Consider the following 17,166-nt stretch of genomic DNA (forward strand, 5'->3'; position numbering starts at 1 on the left):
AGGCTGCTCCTAACAATATCCCCGTGACCCCTCTGCTACACCAGCTCCACTGGCTACCTGTCATAAGCATGGTTGTGACCTATCGGCCCCTATATGGCTTGGGACGGGGCTACCCGAGGACCGTCTTTTCCACAGGTGAATGCCTGGATTTTAAGGTCATGGCCTGAGGCCATTTCCTCAGTGCTGCTGGTTCTGAGGCCCCAACCCAAGGAGGAAGGCCCTGCTCACCTGCAGCTGCGTGTGTGCAGGCCTCCTGCAGACACATGCAGAAAGGCCGAGGGGCTTTTTTGCCTAGCTCTGTATTTAGGCTCTTTTCCCTGAACGCGCCACGAGAAATGGAACACTGCAGGCAGTGACTTTCACATTGGGAGCATGCCTCCTCCTCCTGAGTGAGGGAAGGTGCTTGGGGGTGATTCCCAGGCTGCCGGGGGGCTTGCAGGAGGCTGGTCTCCAGGCCCAAACGGCAGTCTTCCCGTCTTGGTTATCCAAGAGAGAATGAGGTTGAAGAAGGTACAGTGAAGAAAAAGGACGGTTTTCTTTTCTTTTCAGTGTTTTTCTAGCAAATCACTAGGAATATTTTTTCTTTGAAGGGGTTTTCTGGGCACAGGAAGTGAATCTGAATAACATCAGACGAGTCACTTTGCTTTGATAGATGTGCTGCAATTAGTAGAATGGCTGGGAGTAACCAGTGCAAGAAATGTTGTGAGCAGTTTGTTCTGCCAGTTCCTTCTCTGGTTACAAAAACCAAAAGAAAGTAGGGGGAGGGACACTAATGACTTCGCAAGGAGAAAGCTGGCCTCAGCGTCCTGGGAACTGTACTCCGTTCGCAGCCGTGTTGTGGGGACGGATGGCCTTGCCTCACGGGGAGACCCTCTTCGGGCTCCTGCTCATTGCACTGGCAGGTGGACTTCCCGGTGTGTCGTGCCCCATACCCCTCAGTGGGAACGGGGAGAGGCTGCCCTTGCAAATCCTGATGGAGTGGAGAGAGGATTGTAGGGCACAGGAAGCCATCGCCTGGGAAATTTGTTCCAGGGCCAGCTCAGTGGCCGCTTGTGTGCTCTGTTCGCACGCAGAAGGCCCCATGTTCAGTCGCTGGCAGCATCTCCGGCTAGAAAGGGTCAGGTGCAGGAAAGGCCTCGGAGAGTGCTTGAAACCCCGGAGAGGCACAGCCAGGTCACCTGGGACACAGCAGCTTCCAGTGTTGATGCTTGCAGGCAGTGGGGTTCCTGGCATCTTTGTACAGTAGCTGGTACGAAAAAACTCTCTCTCCCCCAAGTCCCTGGAGCGCTGCAGCCCATCAGAGTGGTCAGTTCTGGGATTGATGGACCAAAGCATATGAAGCTCAGAGAGCTTCACTGCCTAAATGGTTTGCCACCACCCGGAGAGCTTCAGCAGCTGGCAGTATGGAAATCCATTAATTATGCCACACCCAGCAAAAAGTGTGCCTGGTATGGAGGGTGAACTGCCACCCACTTGGAAACAAGCCACTGTACGGTGCAGTGTGTATGAAGGACGGCAGCTCCATGGGCCAGGGAGCTGGGAGCATGGAGGTTTCAGAGGTGAACTTACGGAGGGACACACAAATGGGTGCTCTGCAGGGCACCATACAAGATGGGGCTCAGTTCTCCATCACTTTCCTCTCCCTTGATCATTTTCCTGGGGCAAACGGGAGAGCAGGAAATGCTTGGCCAGAATGGCAGCAAGCAGAATGCCGCCCTGGAGCCGCTCATCCGAGCAGCTGCCTCCCAGTTCCTGCTCACATATTCTGTTTGAAGGCAGATCTGAAGCTCGTGAGAAAGCCTCCGGTCGCTTGTTGGCTGGAAGATGGTCTACTTCTTTGCTTCCAAAACAGCTTTTCCTTATCTGTTGCTTGTGGATCACAGGATTGTGCCCTTCACTGGGCAAACATGTGTAGGGTTGCCCTGACGTCTCTCAGGTTAACTTCTGTTTCCACGCTCACTTGCTGAGCTGCTGGCTTCTCTTTTTCTTGCAGCTCTTTTTGTTGGAAGAGATGAGAGAACGGAAATACGATGGCTACGCTCGGGCAATCCAGAAGGCGTGGCGGAAATACGTGGCCAAGAAGAAATATGTGCAAATGAGAGAAGAAGGTACCTCTTGAGTGCTAATATCAGGGCCATTTAAGTCTAACAGATCTTCCTAATTAGTGTGGTGGTCGGAGTGCTTAACTGGAACCCGGGAGAAGTAAGTTCTGGTCCCCCTTGGCTGGGAAGCTCCTTAGGTAGCTTTGGGTCTCGTCACTGACTCTCAGCCTGACCTACCTCACAGGATCATTGTGAAGATAAAGGAGACAGGAGGAGGATTGTGTGTGTTGCCTTGGACTCTTTGGAGGAAGCCACGGGACATAAATGCAACGAATACTAGAGACAGATTATAGTTTTTCAAAGAGCAGAACACAACAGTGCGACCAGCATGTGTCTGTGTGCACAGCTGACAAAGCAACGTGTCTCTAAAACCATGTTCAGCTTGCTGAGAAACCCTTGCGCAGCTCTTGCCGGAATGCATTTAGCCCTCTGTGCCTACCAAGGAAATGCAACCACCTGTGACTTGCGGAGGGGGGCAGCATCATTACCTCCAGAGGCTTGGAGGAGTAGCTGCCCCTTAGGGTCACTGACCTGAGAAGGGATTTGAGGCAGGGTCTCCCCAAATTTAGTCTGACACCTCCAGACCACTGCATCACACTGACTCTTGCTCTCTTTCTCTCCCTGGACCGAGGCCCAAATCAACATGGTATGGTCCTGGTGTGAAGACTGTACCATTTCAATTCCACATAGGGAGAAAGGTTAACACTATAGCAGATTGTCACCTAATGATCTTTCTTTTCAGATTTCTGAAACTCCTTTTTAAAATTGGGGCAACTAAGTAATGCTTTCTCCTGCTGTTTCTGCAGCTTCCGATCTGCTGTTGAACAAGAAGGAGAGAAGGCGAAACAGCATCAACAGGAACTTTGTGGGGGACTACATAGGCATGGAGGAGCATCCGGAGCTGCGGCAGTTTGTGGGCAAGCGGGAAAAGATAGATTTTGCGGATACCGTCACCAAGTACGACAGGAGGTTTAAGGTATACATGCGAGCGAGATCTTTGGCCGGCTTGCTGCTCTGCTCAACCTTCCCCTGTGGCAGTGGTACCCAGCGCAGTGGCAGGGTGGATCAGCTGGGCCTTTGCTCCAGAGCTATCAGCTCGCAGCCTCTGATTGCGACGAATAGCCCAGTGAGAGCGAGTGGCTCTACTCCCTGTTGATATGGCCCAATGCAATGATGCATGAAAACAGGGCAGCTGGAAGTGGAGCAGTGCCAGCCAACTGAGAAGGCATCTGGGGAATGGGTGGCAGGATCTGCTGGAGGGCGGGCAGGAGAAGCTCAGCATAACTGATGGTGCCTGTAGAAACCCGGGAGGGGGAAGCACCGTAACTGTGAAATTCCGGAACTAGAGGCACTCGGTCGGCACAGGAAGGACACAGTCCAGTAGCAGGTCCCCCTACGGAGATGAACCGAAGCCATGCAAAACCATGGCAGCGCTCTTAGGAAGTCCTGGTTTGTTCTATTGGGGCTTGCGCCACAGAGCTTCCCAAAGGATTGTGCTCTCTGTGTGTGTGTGTGTGCGCGCGCGCGCGCATGCACAACATTTCTAAAATTTCCTCTTGCTGGCATCAAAATATCTTGGTTGGCAGAATCATCCACATGCAGGAGTTTCTCCAGCATCTTCCAGATAATAGGATACAGAACGGCAAGATGATTAATGTGTTCGTGTTTCCAACAGGAAAGGGAACAAGTATCCACAAATCTTTTTCTTATTTCAGGGCATTAAGCGAGACCTCATTCTCTCTCCGAAATGCGTGTACCTGATCGGGCGTGAAAAGGTCAAGCAGGGCCCAGAGAAAGGCCAGGTGAAGGAGGTGCTCAAGCGACGGATTGAGGTGGAGAGAATCCTCTCCATTTCGCTAAGGTCAGCACCATCTTCTGTCAAGGAAATGTCTGGAAGACAACGAGACATTTCACTCTGTATACTGTAGAGCCTTCTGCTGCCCAGGCTTCTGGTTATCCAAGCAAAATGTGATCCATCCAGCTTCCTGTGAACGGTGGCTCTGTAATGCCAAGGACGGCCAAGCTTAGGTCTCACATGGTCTACTTTATTACAGACGTTTGGAATTCTGTAGACTCCTGAGAGACATCAATTTGCAAAGCAAGGTGCTGGGGGGCGTTGGGCCTGCTTGGATCCACTCTAGTAAGGCAGCTCTTCAGGAAAGAATTGAAGCCGCCTTCTCAGTCTGGCACCTGCCACATTCTTATAACTCCCTGCCAGTGTGGCCTTTGATTCTTGGGTGCCAGGATGGAGGAAGGGTGGATCAGATAAATTCATGGCAACCAGGGCTCTGCAAACTAGTGAGAGCCATAATGCTTCACCGCAGGTTCTGCATTTCGAGCCAAGGGACCCTTTGAGTAGTATGTTGTAGAAACAAACAAAAGGGGGAGGATGATTGTTGTTTCAGTGTCCCCCTTGTGTGCTTCCAGAAGACATGTGGTTAGCCGCTGCAGGAAAGAGGGAGGTATCCATGGTCTTGGGCAGACCCCAGAAAACACCGTGTGGGAGAAAATAACCCAGAACGTGGCGTGGCTGGCTGGAATGCTAGACAGAAGCACTTTGCGCTGCAACATTTGTTGCTGACCCCACGTGTAAAACAAAGTTCTGTACTTCATATTGCATTGGCATTATATTTACATTTTATAAAACTCAGTTGATATAGAACTCTATTGGTATTGTTTCGAAAAGTAGCTCCTCGAAACACAGCCACATGTTTTGAGCACCCTGTGCCCAACTTTATTCACAGCACAATGCAGGATGACCTCTTCGTCGTGCACGAGCAGGAATACGACAGTCTCCTCGAATCTGTCTTCAAGACAGAGTTCCTCAGCCTGTTGTCAAAGCGCTACGAGGAGAAGACACAAAGGAGGCTGCCTCTGAAGTTCAGCAACACGTGAGTGATGGGCTGAAGCAGCTAGGCTCCATCTTGTCCCGATGGCGAGGTTGCGGCAGAGCCCGCTCAGCCACCGATGCATGGTGGCTCCATGTGGCCCTGTCCTGAGGGATAGGAGCAAGACCACATGTGAGCTGGGGTTGCGCCCTTGGGCACACAGTCTTTCTCCTCAGCCTCCGGCAGCTTGGACTGCTGCTTCCAGGACACCTGGGGCTGAAGGGAGTTGTAGTCCAGTATACCTGGAAGGTACCAGTTTGGGGGAAGTTACTGGGCCAAAGCTTTGTATTTGGATGGGCTGCAATTCTTCTACCTTGAGGCAGACCATCTCCCCATGAAGGTGGATGCTGGAGGGGAGGGTTTTCCTTGCTGGAGGTGTTGGGCATTTGCTTGCTGGACCTCTGCGAGGCCAGCGGATGTGAGCAGGGTGAGCCTTCCCGCAGGCCTCAGGTGACCTCCCAGCCCCTGCGTGGGTCCTGGTCCGTCACAGTGCTGCGCAGGCCACTGAAGAAGTAGGGAGCATTGCGGCAAGTGAACTTCTTTTGGGCTCTAGGCAGTTAGGAATGCTTCTTGGCAGGCTATCTTCTGGGTGGGCCTGGGGGGTGCGAGGGGGTGACTCGCTTCTCCACTCTGCAGTGCAGCTTGCCTGTCCCGCCTCGGCAAATGAGGGCCCCTGGGACCAGGGCCTGCTGATAAGCAGGGAGAGGAAGGCCTTGCCGCCCACGGCCTCCTCCTTCGGATCGGCTCCCCTCGGTTGCATCCCTGTTTGACTACAGCCGTTTCCAGGAGTGCTGTGAGGGGGGCCTTCTTCCATGGTTGTGGTGGCAGGAGAATGGGGTTATTTCCCTCAGTGGCACGATGCAAACAAGCCACCACCCTGCTCCAATGCAAAACTCACCATCTGGGAATGTTTGTGGCTTTTTTTTTTTTTTTTTAAGGTAAGTCACTTTGCAGCTTGTGTGGGAGTCTCAAAAACTGAGTGCATTTTGCTGGTGTCATTTCCTGGGTGTTCTTAAATCCAAGAACAAAACAGAGGAAGCTTTAATTAACAATCGTGCGTGGGAGGGGAGAGACCACGCAGAGCTGTTTTTAACCTGACGCGAGGCGCTCTGTGCATCAGGCACATTTGATGTGTCTGCACCCAGCTCCCTGCAGGAAAAGTGCGTGTGGAGGGCACGCCTCTGACCTGAACCACCCAGTGGGGGTGTCTCGGGGGCCCTGCTCGGGGCAGCCGTATTCTTGCCGTCCAGTTGGGCCTGCTTTGCTTTCTGCCTGCACATCTGTTTCTGCAGTGCTGAAGACAGAGCAGAGACAGAAACCTTGTTTATGTGTGCTTGTGACTGAGCAGGAGCAACCAACATCACTGTGATGCCCAAATCGAGTGTTCTGGGCTGTTAAGAGAGAAACAGGCCAGGATAAAGCCATGGTTTGTTGCTGGGTTCACACACTGGGTTGATTCTCACGCCACAGTCCAGGGTTCCAGCTTTCCGGGCTGCTTAGCAAAGTGGAAACTAAACAAGGGAGGCGTGAGGCTTCGTGCTGCCTTGCTCACATGGTCCCAGCTGCCCATGAGAATCAGGATGTGCCGACTGGGCCAGAGACTCTTCAGAACCTGAACTCCCCCCTTGCTTTGGAGTCCTCTAGCTGGGGACAGCAGGCCCTCGGGAGACTTCTAGCCACAGTCAAAAGCTGCCTCAGCGCTCCAGGCCTGTGTGACACCGCTTGCTGCCAAGTGACCGCATTTCCTGCTCTCTCTGTACCAGGCTTGACGTGAAGTTGAAGAAGGAGAGCTGGGGGCCCTGGAAGGCGGGCGGCTCTCGGCAGGTGCAGTTCAGCCAAGGCCAGGGAGACGTGGCTGTCCTCAAGCCAAGCAATAAAGTGCTGCAGGTCAGCATTGGGCCCGGACTCCCAAAGAACTCCCGTATGTATGATGCTCTCCGGGGTGGCGTGGGAAGCGGTGGCGGCCACACCCTGTGCGGCACCCCACAGCGTGAACACGTCCTCTGCGATGCCTTGCAGGCCCCACCAGACGGTCCACCGCCCAGAGCAGAGGATGGACAAGCAGGACGCAGGGGCACACCTACCCCCTGAGGGCTGCGCCGCCGCCGCCTGGTGAGTGGGGCCTCGTGGGAGGGCTCCTCATGCGCACTGCCGGGCAAACGGTGCTCCAGCGGGCCGCTCCCATCATGTGTCCACCGTGGGCAATCCTGAAAGGCTTGTTTCTGCTTTTGCCATCTTGGGAAGGCATTTCTTCCTTTCCTGGGAAGCCTCTGGGCCTGTCAAGCTTTGACTGCGTTAATTGGCACCCTGAGAGTGAGGTTTATCTATTAACTTTGTGGCTTGGGGTGCGTGTGTGTTGAAGAACGGGCAAAGAGCCGTGCGGAGTAGACCAGACAGAGGCCTGTTCAGTCTGGGATCTGCTTCCCACAGTGATCGACCAGACCCAGGACCACCCAGAGGGTTTACAGAGCCTGGGGCAAGTGCAATTTAGCACTGGAAGTATGAAAAAAGGCAACTTATTCTCATCGCTTCTAGGTCTTCATCAGAACGGGATGATAAAAATCCCACCGCACACACCACACTCTCAAGGTCTAGCACGCCAGCGAGGCAGCCAACGGAGTCTGTACACTTCTATGGCGTGCCCGCCTTTGCCGCAGGTCTCTGGTGGATCGGGCAGAGTTTCCCAGCAGCTGGGCAGTCTGGATTTCCTCAAAGTACCCGATCAGGGTGCTGCCGGGTAAGTGAAGCGCCGTCTCGTCTCCACCTCACGCATGTTGTGTAGACTGAAAGTGGAAAGCTGGTTTGCCTGCTTGTCTGCGACTCTTTTACTCCTTGATGATTATTCACAGGGAAATACTTGTATTTTACAGAACTGGGTTGCAGGTGGAGCCACATTCAATTTGTGAGGCACCTGAGGCAGGTTCCTTTGTGACCAGACTGTAGTCAAGCCTTGTGTTGACACAAAAGCCTCATCCAGCATTGATCGCTGGGGCCTTGTTGCCTCAGCGGTGTCAGTCCTACATGCGATTAAGGCTGCTCCTTTGCACGCCTAGAGAAAACAAGCCCTACGATGCCCAAGGTGGGGTGCGGGGCGGGGGGTGCTGGAAGCTTCAGGACTTTTCTCCAGTCTGCACATGCACGTGATGGCACCCTAGGGCTACTAGTGGACGAGGACCTCATTTTGATCAAGCCTCTGTGACAGTCAGCGCGACTCCCGGTTTACCGATGCAGGAAGCCCAAATGCTGATCTGCAGCCCTCGCCTGGAAACGGCCTGCAGTGCCATCTGCTGTCATTCTGGGTGATGTTTCACTTGCGCACTTCCTGATGGAACGCCATTGGAAGAGGCATGCCAGAGTTCTGAAAGGGGCCAAAATCTCCCATGCTGCTCTTGAGAAAGACAAATAGCACTTCAACAAGCAGGGCACCTTGGCCACCATTTTTCCTGCGCATTCAGTCCGAGGCACATGAAGACCCGCCCATGAATAGAAAGGTGACCCTGCTGTGAGGCAGCTCCCTCAGGTAGAGCGTTGGGGCAACCTTTGGGACATTGCCTGCTGGGAAATGGCTTTGCAGAAGCCGAACTGAAATACCACGGGTACTGGCCTTGAATTTGTAACACAGTAAAACTGAGTCGAGTGGGAAAGGAACCCTCTTTAGTGCCATCCTAATTATAAAAGCAAAACAAAAAAGCCAAAATACTGAAATGCGCTTTGCAGTAGTAGAATCACTTCGCATGTATTTCACTTGTCCCGAGAGCTCCATAAAGTACATTAACCTTTATCTTCATCCCATATCGCGGATGGGAAACTGAGAGAGGGTGGCTTGCACCGGTCATGGAGGTTAAGTTGGAACCAAGCATGGCCACAAAGACTCACTGTTTCTCTGTGTCCCTCTGCAGCGCTCGCAGGCAGACTACAAGCCGCCCCCCTCCCGCAGGCGGCAGGCCCAAGCCGCAGCCCAAACCAAAGCCTCAGGTACCCCAGTGCAGAGCACTGTATGCCTATGATGCTCAGGACACAGACGAACTCAGCTTTAACGCCAATGACTTAATCGATATCATCAGAGAAGGTAAGCAGGGCTCCACTTTCGTAGCCTTTCCTAGTCAGGTGCCAACCTATTTTGCATCTCGCCTTTCTGTCATTCAAAAGACCCCCCGGATGACCAACTGAATTGGCAAACCAATATAGCAAACCAAAGGGCAATGCAAGGACTGAAAGCACCAAACCCAGAATAACATCAGGAGGTGCTACTCGTTACCCTACCAGACAACTCCACCAAAAATCTTCACAAACCAGGTGGGGCTTGGCACGGCAGAAGCCTGCCAATGCCAGGACCAAGTTGCAATGGAAAAGGTCCTCTCACCTACCCCACATGAGAGCATGAGCAAGGGGAACATAGAGAAGGATCCCCGATGCTGACCTCAACGGTCAGCGGGCAGACAGCTGGAGAAACATTTACGGTTTCATTTCTTCGGCAGGCAGGTTTAGGCTCATCCCCAGAGTCCTCTGCCATGTCAAAATGGGCTTTCCTGGGCAGAAGGATGGACGCATGCTCGGTGATGTTCCCCACCACTCTCTGTATAGCAGGCATGGGAAACTTCTGTCAGCCACAGGGCCCAAGTAAACCTGAGAGATGCTCCTGGAAAGCACATTCAAGGGATGGGCAGCACCAAAGGGAAAAGGACAGGCCAAAAAACACCAAATACCAGGCTGGTGAAGCCTAAGTGCTCAGAAATCCTTAGGAGACGGATTTTAACCTTTCAGAAAGGTGAAAACCTGTACAGAATCTTGGCTTGTTTGGGCGTATTTGTCTATCCTGGGTTTGGGTTTAAGACAAAACCGTTTTTTCCTGGTTTACCTACGCAAGGCAATGGACTACATGCACCAGTCAATGCTCTTTCACATTGCAGTTTATTAAAATAAGCTTTCTTGTTTAGTGCGATGTCCAAATATAGTCACTGTCTTTTATAATCTTGTCCTTTGGTACATCCATCAATCAGAGCCACATGCTAGTACATTTCTACCCACTCACTGTACACTGGAGGCTTGGAACCATGCCATTTTTGTTACAAATCCACTTCACTTGCAGGAGATCTGCATTTATTCCCAGCAATACTCATTACAGAATTTGTAAATCTTTACCAAATAACGGGGCCTCAGATACCACAAGTGGGTACTGTAGATGCTAGTGACAATTACACCCCTTACCCTGCACTTAAGTTAAACAACAAGATTACTGCTGGTCAGAATGGCGGGTTCCATTCCACTGCTGTTCTGACTGCTCTGTGCTCCACACAGGAAGCACTTGTTCTCACACTGAGTGAGATGCTCGTTTGCAGGTTCCACGGGGAGAAGTTGAGGGAGCAGGCGCGTGCTTTCCCACCCGCAGGCTCCTAGCTAAGTAACTGTCTTCCTTTCCAGATCCCTCAGGCTGGTGGACAGGCAGGCTAAGAGGGAAACAAGGACTCTTTCCGAACAATTACGTGACCAAGGTGTAATCCTGCAGGCGGAGAGGCCCTTCTCAAGCACAAGGTGCCCGTGGAGAGTTTCCAACCCTTCTGATCGACACCATCACCACCACTGTTGCATCAGTGAAGTTCAGAGGTGGCATGTGGGCACGAGAGAGTCTGCTTATTCTCCCAGAAGCCAAAGCACATGCCTCAGAGGCCCCCCGAAATACCAAACCAAGGAATTATTTATTTTATTTAATGCTTTTTTTTGCATGAAGGATGAGGAGCGGGTCTAAATTACATTCCATTCGTTTCTTAAAGTTCCAGATGCAGCAGGTGCTTTGCAAGGACTTCAGAAGAATTCCCCTTTTTTTCCAAGTGCCTTTAGTTGCTCTGTTGACTCTCTCCTAAATTATGTAACACAATAATGGCATTATATGCACATTTCCTCTGTTGATGACCCCTCAGAGGAGCTCAGTAATAAGTTATGCTGCTACCTGCCTTAGAAATGTAGGTTTTTAACATTGTATTTCTTCTGGAATCTTGTTGTTTTCTCCTGCCCCAACATATTTTGAAAGACATCAAAACATTCTTGCCCAGGTTTGCTTGTGAACTTCGGAGATTCCAAAAGGGCCTTGCAGCCCAAGGAAGAGACAGTATTGCATTGTATCCCATAAATGGTTCATGTGGCTGGTCCATGTTGAGGCTAACTATTGCAGTATGTCTTGAGGTGCACACTCCCCCCGCTCACCTCCTCCAAGGAAACTAAACTAAGGTTAAGATCATATAACAATGTACTTTTAAAAATCAGTAAGAGGTAAATCTGTATGAATGCACCCTAATCCTATCCATAAAGGTGGCTTGATTAGTATTTTGGGGCCTGGTACTTCAGCATACACACTATGAAGAGATGAAGCCAGTGTTAAGAAAGCTCCGAGTGAGTCCAGCTGCCCCTCCACACTTATGGATGATGTTGCTTACCCACTGCATGTCCTCGGTTTATCCAAATGCTTTCTCAACCACCATCAATAAAAACGTAGGAACTCCTACATGCTGCCGTGGGGTTTTGTTGGAGGCTATAAACACTGCCCTTTGAGCAAGTGAAGGATTAATGACCAATGGAAAGAGCATTTCACAAGAAGAGCATGATGCGCTTCTTGGAGTGAAACGCCACATGTCGAGGTTGAAACCTGGGGTTCACTGCATCTCCAGTTTTGTTTTTTTTTAAAAAGGTTCTTCCTCACTCTGTGTGGGACCCAGAGAAATGCTGCCAGTCAGAGCAGCTGATTCTGGGCTAGCTGTGAAAACAGCTGAGCTGGAAGGCGGTTTCGCTGGGCCTTGCACATCATTTGTTCAGTTTTTTAAACATGAAAACTGATTTTTAAAAACAATTTAAACTGTTATAGTCCAATGTGGAAGAGGCCAGGTTTGAGGAAGGCTGCCTTAAAAGGTCAGAAAGGCTTAAAACTAGCACCTTGAACTGAACTTGAAAGCTAATTGGCTGCCAGTGTAACTGGAGGCGGGATCAGTCTAGTGCACACAGCACCTGGCCTCCCACTGACAGCTCTGCTCTGACCGACCGGAATGCCTGGAAGGACTTCTGCACTATGGTTTGTGCTCAGAACTACACCCTGGACTGCAGCGATGGCAAGACAAGCAAGGAGCACCTACCTGGTTTGCCATAAGCCAAGAACTGGGTAAGCCACGGAGACAAGTGGGGGGAGCACAAGGCTGAGGCGCCTTCTGCCCATGGCATGTGCAACCTGCTGAGAGGGCACTGCCCTTGCGCATGGCCAGGGTGCTGCACGCCCCACGCGTGCCCCCGGTAGAATCCCCCACGTGGCCTCCACGCCCAAAGGCTTGGATGTGCTCCAAGACAGCAAGGAAGAACGAGGCACTGAATCCAAGGGGGGAGTTGGGCTATTTTGCCTTCGGGTGGTTTCACTTGGTTGTCCATGTGCAGAAGCTTTGCGCCAGGGCAAACAGCACACCCCCACCGCCCAGTTCTGAGTACGGCTAGCCGGGCTCTAGCTTGAGTCTGCTCTCGCCTTTCTTCTGACCATCTGTGGCTGACAGCCGCTGCCACATCCTTTGGCAGGGAGCTCTGGCTCCCTAACATGGAAGGTAGCACTGCCTGCCTGCCTTGATCTGGCTGCCTCTCTCTATTAGGTGAGAGAAGCATTTCTGCCCAGATAGGAGCACACTGTCCTGGTCTCCCTTCTGAGGTCCCCACCACGAGGAGGCAAAGCTGAGCTCCCATCACAGGAAACAAAACAACAACCTGCTGAGGGGAGCCCCCGGGCTGAAAGGGGAGCAGGGTGCTGGTTCTTCCAGGCAGGGCTCTTGCGCTTTCTACCCCAGGGCCTGCTGGGCAGAAGTCCACCGGTCATACGGAGGTGACAGATGGCAGCAGGGCTTGGCCTACTGCTGACAGACCTCAGCTGATGCAATTCCTCCTCCTCTGCAGCACAGAACCCCACCATCCAGCCCTCCTCAAGTACAGCCACTGGCTCTGGGGATATCTCACTACACAATCTCCCAGCTTTAGGAAGAGATCTGGCAGTCCTCCAGGTAAAGGACATGAGTTGCACTATACTTTTTTCCTCCCCATCACTGCCTCTCGAAGCCGCCTTCCTTATCTCCTCCTCTTTCACCCTTGTACCCCATCCTCAACCGCTGGCTCCTTTCATCCCAGCCTCCGGCAGCTTTCTCATTCACATCTGGCCAGAAGAGCTGCTCTTCTCTCTCTCCTCTTTATTCCCCGTTTTGCAAAATAATAAAACAGCAAGCTTAGCCTTGTGCTCTAAGCAGCTCCAGCCGTGACACACTGCAGCCCAAGGAAATTGCAGGCAGTTCACAGCAGCGAGGCATCCTCCCCCGCTGCCCCAAGACCCGCAGTTTAAGGAACGCTGGGCTAAAGGGCTCCTGCCTTCTCTCACCATCCTACACGCAAGGATTGATGACCAGCAGGGGCTTTGCTTTTTAAAACTTTTCACACTAAATGGCATTTTTTACGTCAATATGGCAAGAGCTGTGCAGATGGCATAATCCTGTTTCTGTCAGTGAAGGGAGGTTCTGGAAATTTCCCCCCTTGCAGCCATCCATTTCTGTCCCCCTCATCCACCGTTCAGGTTCTTTGCCCTTTCCAGCCAGAAGAATGGAGAACAACAGCACACCCTCTTGCCCTTCACACCTTAACCGGTTTAATGTTGCACAAAACGGAGCACGCTGCAGGTCCCTGCCTAGGCAGAATGAAATACAAGACACCTCTGGTGGCTGCTGTCATTGAGCAAGTCAATCAGCTAGTCCAAATAAAGGAAGGAGTGGGTCGGGGAGCAAAGTCCTCTTGACAACAGAAGCCCCCGCCTTCCCCCATTTTCCATTCTTAATCAAAGCGAAACGTCAGCCCATAACGGGGCAAAGTACAACAGGAGATCCACAGCTGTCACTTCCTGATCCCACTGGGATGATGACAGAGCTCTGCCAGGGCTCTTCCCAGGGGCTTGTGGAACATCATGCTTGACCTCACATAGGTGTGCTCACCTGAAGTCAGGGACCAAAATCCTATCAGATTCTGTGCCCGCTGAGCTCAGGCTCGGTGCCATCCAAAGGTGGTGTTCTCAGAGGCTCCCTGCTCTCCAGAAAGAACCCCTTGCCTGTGCCTCCCCGTGGGCACACAGCCTCTTCTCCACATGGCCTTGGGCCCCAGAAATCAAGGCTCCAGCTCTGTCTGGTAGCACCTGAAAACCACACGCTGGAGTTCCTAAGCGAGTCCCGACCCTTCAGTGTCCTCTTGTATGTGGGATTTAGGCACACTTCATTCTAACAGCAAACTCCAAGTCCACCCTAGCACAGTATGCAAGCCATGAGTTGGAGAGATCGCTCACCCCATCAGCACCAGCTTCTGTGTTCCGGTCTTGCCAGCTGCAGTCTTCTTTACGCCTCATCTGCAAATGGTGGAGTGAGATGGAGAAGTGGGGTGAGCAGGGCTCCCCAGAGAGCCTAATTTAGGATAAGCTACGTGTTTAAAGGAAAAGAGGGAAGAGTGCCGAGGAGCCGTGAGTGGTCACTTCCAAATTTCTCTTAGTGCACAAAATACCTCAGCTGCAGCAGGAGTCAAGCACCTTTTGACTCGTTGCTTTTCATGTCATCTTCCTAGGTCTGTGGGGCTTCTTCACCTGTGCCTGCTCTGGGCAGCCAGTCCCGCTGCAAGAGGCCAAATGAAGGGCCCTCTTTGCCTGGCTTGGCCAATTGCCTTCTGAGCAGCTCACAGGAGGGAGGGGTGTGCGCACACTGCTCATACAGAGATGAGCAGTTTGGGGATGGGGGGGGGAAGCCCCCCTCGGGGCCTCGCTCAGCAGCTGGCGCAGAGCGGCAGGGAGGAAGAGGAAGCAAGTGGCGCTTGGCCAAGGGCCCTTCCAGCCCCTCCTGATGAGACGGGCCAAATACTCCGTGCCTCGCAACTGAGGCGGGCTCAGCCAGCAAGCAGCCCAGTCCTCCCAGCCTTGGCTCTCCCTGAGCCTCATCTCCCCAAGCTGGATGGCGGCAAAGTTCCGCCTGCTGCTGCCTAATGAGAAGGGAAGGAGCCAGTGCTTTGTGCACCCCCCACTCACTTGGCTACCACCCCACCTTTTTCACTCCTGTACAACAGCTTTACAAAGTGTACAAAATATAGAATCTCAGTTGAACAGGAACTCTCGTGCCCATCCTTAAAAGGCCCCTGGAGGCGGCATCAAGACAGGTATGCAGAATACGGCTGGCACTCACGGAGCGGCTGCTGGGGTCCACCCAGCAGGTGGGCTGCACGGTCCTTAATGGCACTGGAGTTCAGCTGAGGGATGGTGCTGATCCTCAGGAACCTGCTGCTGGAATACTTCTTCTTGACTGTCTGTCAGAGGTTGAGGGACAACGTTAGGCGGCTTCAGTGCTTGGGGCTTGCTGCCATGGTCCCGCAGGCTTGTGGCTTGCTTTGTTCCGGGGGAAAAAGCACGCACGGTGCTCCAACCCCCCCACCCCAGCCCACCCCACCCCCCACTGGCAGGTTGCTGGCCATCCCTCTTGGTGCCCTGTCAGACAGCAATGGCGCTCCTGAATTGGAGGCAAGGGGAGCCCAGGCCTAACTTTCAAAGGCCAGATGCACCACACATGGGCCAAACCTTGAGGCAGGAACAGCCACAGGTCAAGCTCCCTCCCCGAAGGCTTCCACTGTCCTCAGAAGCAGGGCTCCCATGTGCCTCCTGCCTGCTGTGGGGCCAACAGCCAAGGGGGGCCAAGCAACCCACATGCTCGAGGTCTGGATGGGGAGAGACTCACCACTTGTCTAGTCAGGCTCCTGTTAACTCTCACGACGTTCTTGGCCATGTGGGTCATGACGGTGGCCAAGCTTTCCTCCGCGTACCCCGTGTAGTAGCGCAGCTTGAGGTTCTGCATGAGAGTGGCTGCCATAAGACCCCTTCGCAGGGGGGCTGGCAACAGCTCCCTGCTGGGCAACCCGCCTGTTCCCCCCTTTGGAAAACTGGACATGAACTGCCAGCGCTTTCAGGCTCTTTGTGCGGAAAATGACTTAATCTCGTCTACCTGCATGTACCTAAATCCGGTCCCTTTTAGACACGTTGGACCACAACTCTCACAATCCCCTAGGCAGGAGAAGGTTGACACCAGAACCATGGGGACTAGGGGCTTCTGTTCAGTCCTGCACCCCTCCTCTTGGGGAACCCATTGCCTTGGCCCCCGCTGTGGCCCCCAGGGATGCAGCTCCGCGGTGCTCGGCCTGCTCTGCCACAGCCCTGCGTCCCGCCAACACTCACCCACTGGCCTTGGGACAGGACCTGCAGGGACAGGCAGAGGGCGGCGGCAGCGATCTCGGAGGGCTGATAATGGGCCATCTCGTAATCCACGAGGGTCAGTTCCATCAGGTAGTTCGCCAGCAGGAAGGATTCCAAGGACGGCTGGCGACACAAGAGGGGACTTCCGTGAGATGGCTCCTGGAGGCCCTCCTCCGCCACGAAGGTCACGCGGCAGGCCAAACCCCTGCTGCAGCACCACCCAGCCCTGGCTGTGGGGTTCCTCGACCTTTGCCTTCACTGGGGCTTGCAATGGCGTGTAGAGCAAAGATCCCCAAGTGGGTGACCTCCAGACACTCTGGACTTCCATTTCCACCAGCTCTTGCCAGCATGACCAGTGGTTTGGAAAGCGGGGCACTGCTGACCGAGGCCAGCTGAGGGTCCCAGCGCAGGAAGGCTCTCCCTGCTTCTGGGTACCTCCAAACACTTTCAACACACCTGGGCAGCAGTGCTGCTCTGGCCACAGGCACAGCTCACCCGTGGGCCCTACCTCCGCAAGACTGTGCACTCCCTTCCCATTTCTCTCTCTGTTCCTCTGGCCCCTCCCCAGAAACCTTTCAATCAGCTCCTCACCACTCGGTGCACATTCCTCGTCCTAAAAAGCAGCAACAGAGCCGCTTTCACGGGAGCGGGAGGGCTGCTCAGGCTCCCACTCACACCGCTGGAACCCTGTGCGCAGAGCATCTGGCCAGCCCACCACCTCCTCCCCCCACTGGGCTGGAGTGCAGCCCAAATCAAAAGCAGAGCCAAGCCGGGATGGTGCACAGGGCCCTCCTGCCCCACCCCTTCTCCAGTGCACCATTTATTTATTTATTGAAAGCTTTTCTACCCCGTCCCCTACAGAACATCTCGGGATGGCTTACAATAAACAAACAGAACAGAA

At 53.2% G+C, this 17,166-nt stretch overlaps 2 protein-coding genes across 5 annotated transcripts in view; one reads left to right on the plus strand and one right to left on the minus strand.

Moving 5' to 3' along the window:
* MYO1E (myosin IE) overlaps nt 1-11,489 on the plus strand; it is a 63,878-nt gene extending 52,389 nt beyond the window's left edge. Inside the window, exons 20-28 of one of the 2 annotated variants that reach the window (XR_006415537.1) lie at nt 1,994-2,108; nt 2,909-3,078; nt 3,818-3,963; nt 4,847-4,993; nt 6,754-6,877; nt 7,010-7,102; nt 7,526-7,727; nt 8,890-9,059; nt 10,412-10,429. Coding sequence is in view for 1 of the 2 variants with exons in the window: in XM_044438595.1 (XP_044294530.1) it covers nt 1,994-2,108; nt 2,909-3,078; nt 3,818-3,963; nt 4,847-4,993; nt 6,754-6,911; nt 7,010-7,102; nt 7,526-7,727; nt 8,890-9,059; nt 10,412-10,488 (1,278 nt within the window). In the remaining variant the exon portion in view is untranslated. Of the gene's footprint in view, nt 1-1,993; nt 2,109-2,908; nt 3,079-3,817; nt 3,964-4,846; nt 4,994-6,753; nt 6,912-7,009; nt 7,103-7,525; nt 7,728-8,889; nt 9,060-10,411 lie in introns of both variants that reach the window. The other variant, XM_044438595.1, reaches the window with a different exon arrangement.
* CCNB2 (cyclin B2) overlaps nt 1-17,166 on the minus strand; it is a 50,185-nt gene that overhangs the window by 28,578 nt on the left and 4,441 nt on the right. For 2 of the 3 annotated variants that reach the window (XM_044438605.1, XM_044438603.1), the window contains 5 exons: nt 16,248-16,388; nt 15,754-15,864; nt 15,208-15,328; nt 14,328-14,387; nt 9,885-10,847 (listed from right to left, as the gene is read on the minus strand). In XM_044438605.1, coding sequence (XP_044294540.1) covers nt 14,377-14,387; nt 15,208-15,328; nt 15,754-15,864; nt 16,248-16,388 — 384 coding nt within the window. In that variant the 3' untranslated portion in view covers nt 9,885-10,847; nt 14,328-14,376. Of the gene's footprint in view, nt 1-9,884; nt 10,848-14,327; nt 14,388-15,207; nt 15,329-15,753; nt 15,865-16,247; nt 16,389-17,166 lie in introns of those variants that run through there. The other variant, XM_044438604.1, reaches the window with a different exon arrangement.

The sequence above is a fragment of the Varanus komodoensis genome, unplaced genomic scaffold, assembly GCF_004798865.1.
Source record: "Varanus komodoensis strain SLA01 unplaced genomic scaffold, ASM479886v1 scaffold33, whole genome shotgun sequence".
NCBI classification, from domain to species: Eukaryota; Metazoa; Chordata; class Lepidosauria; order Squamata; family Varanidae; genus Varanus; species Varanus komodoensis.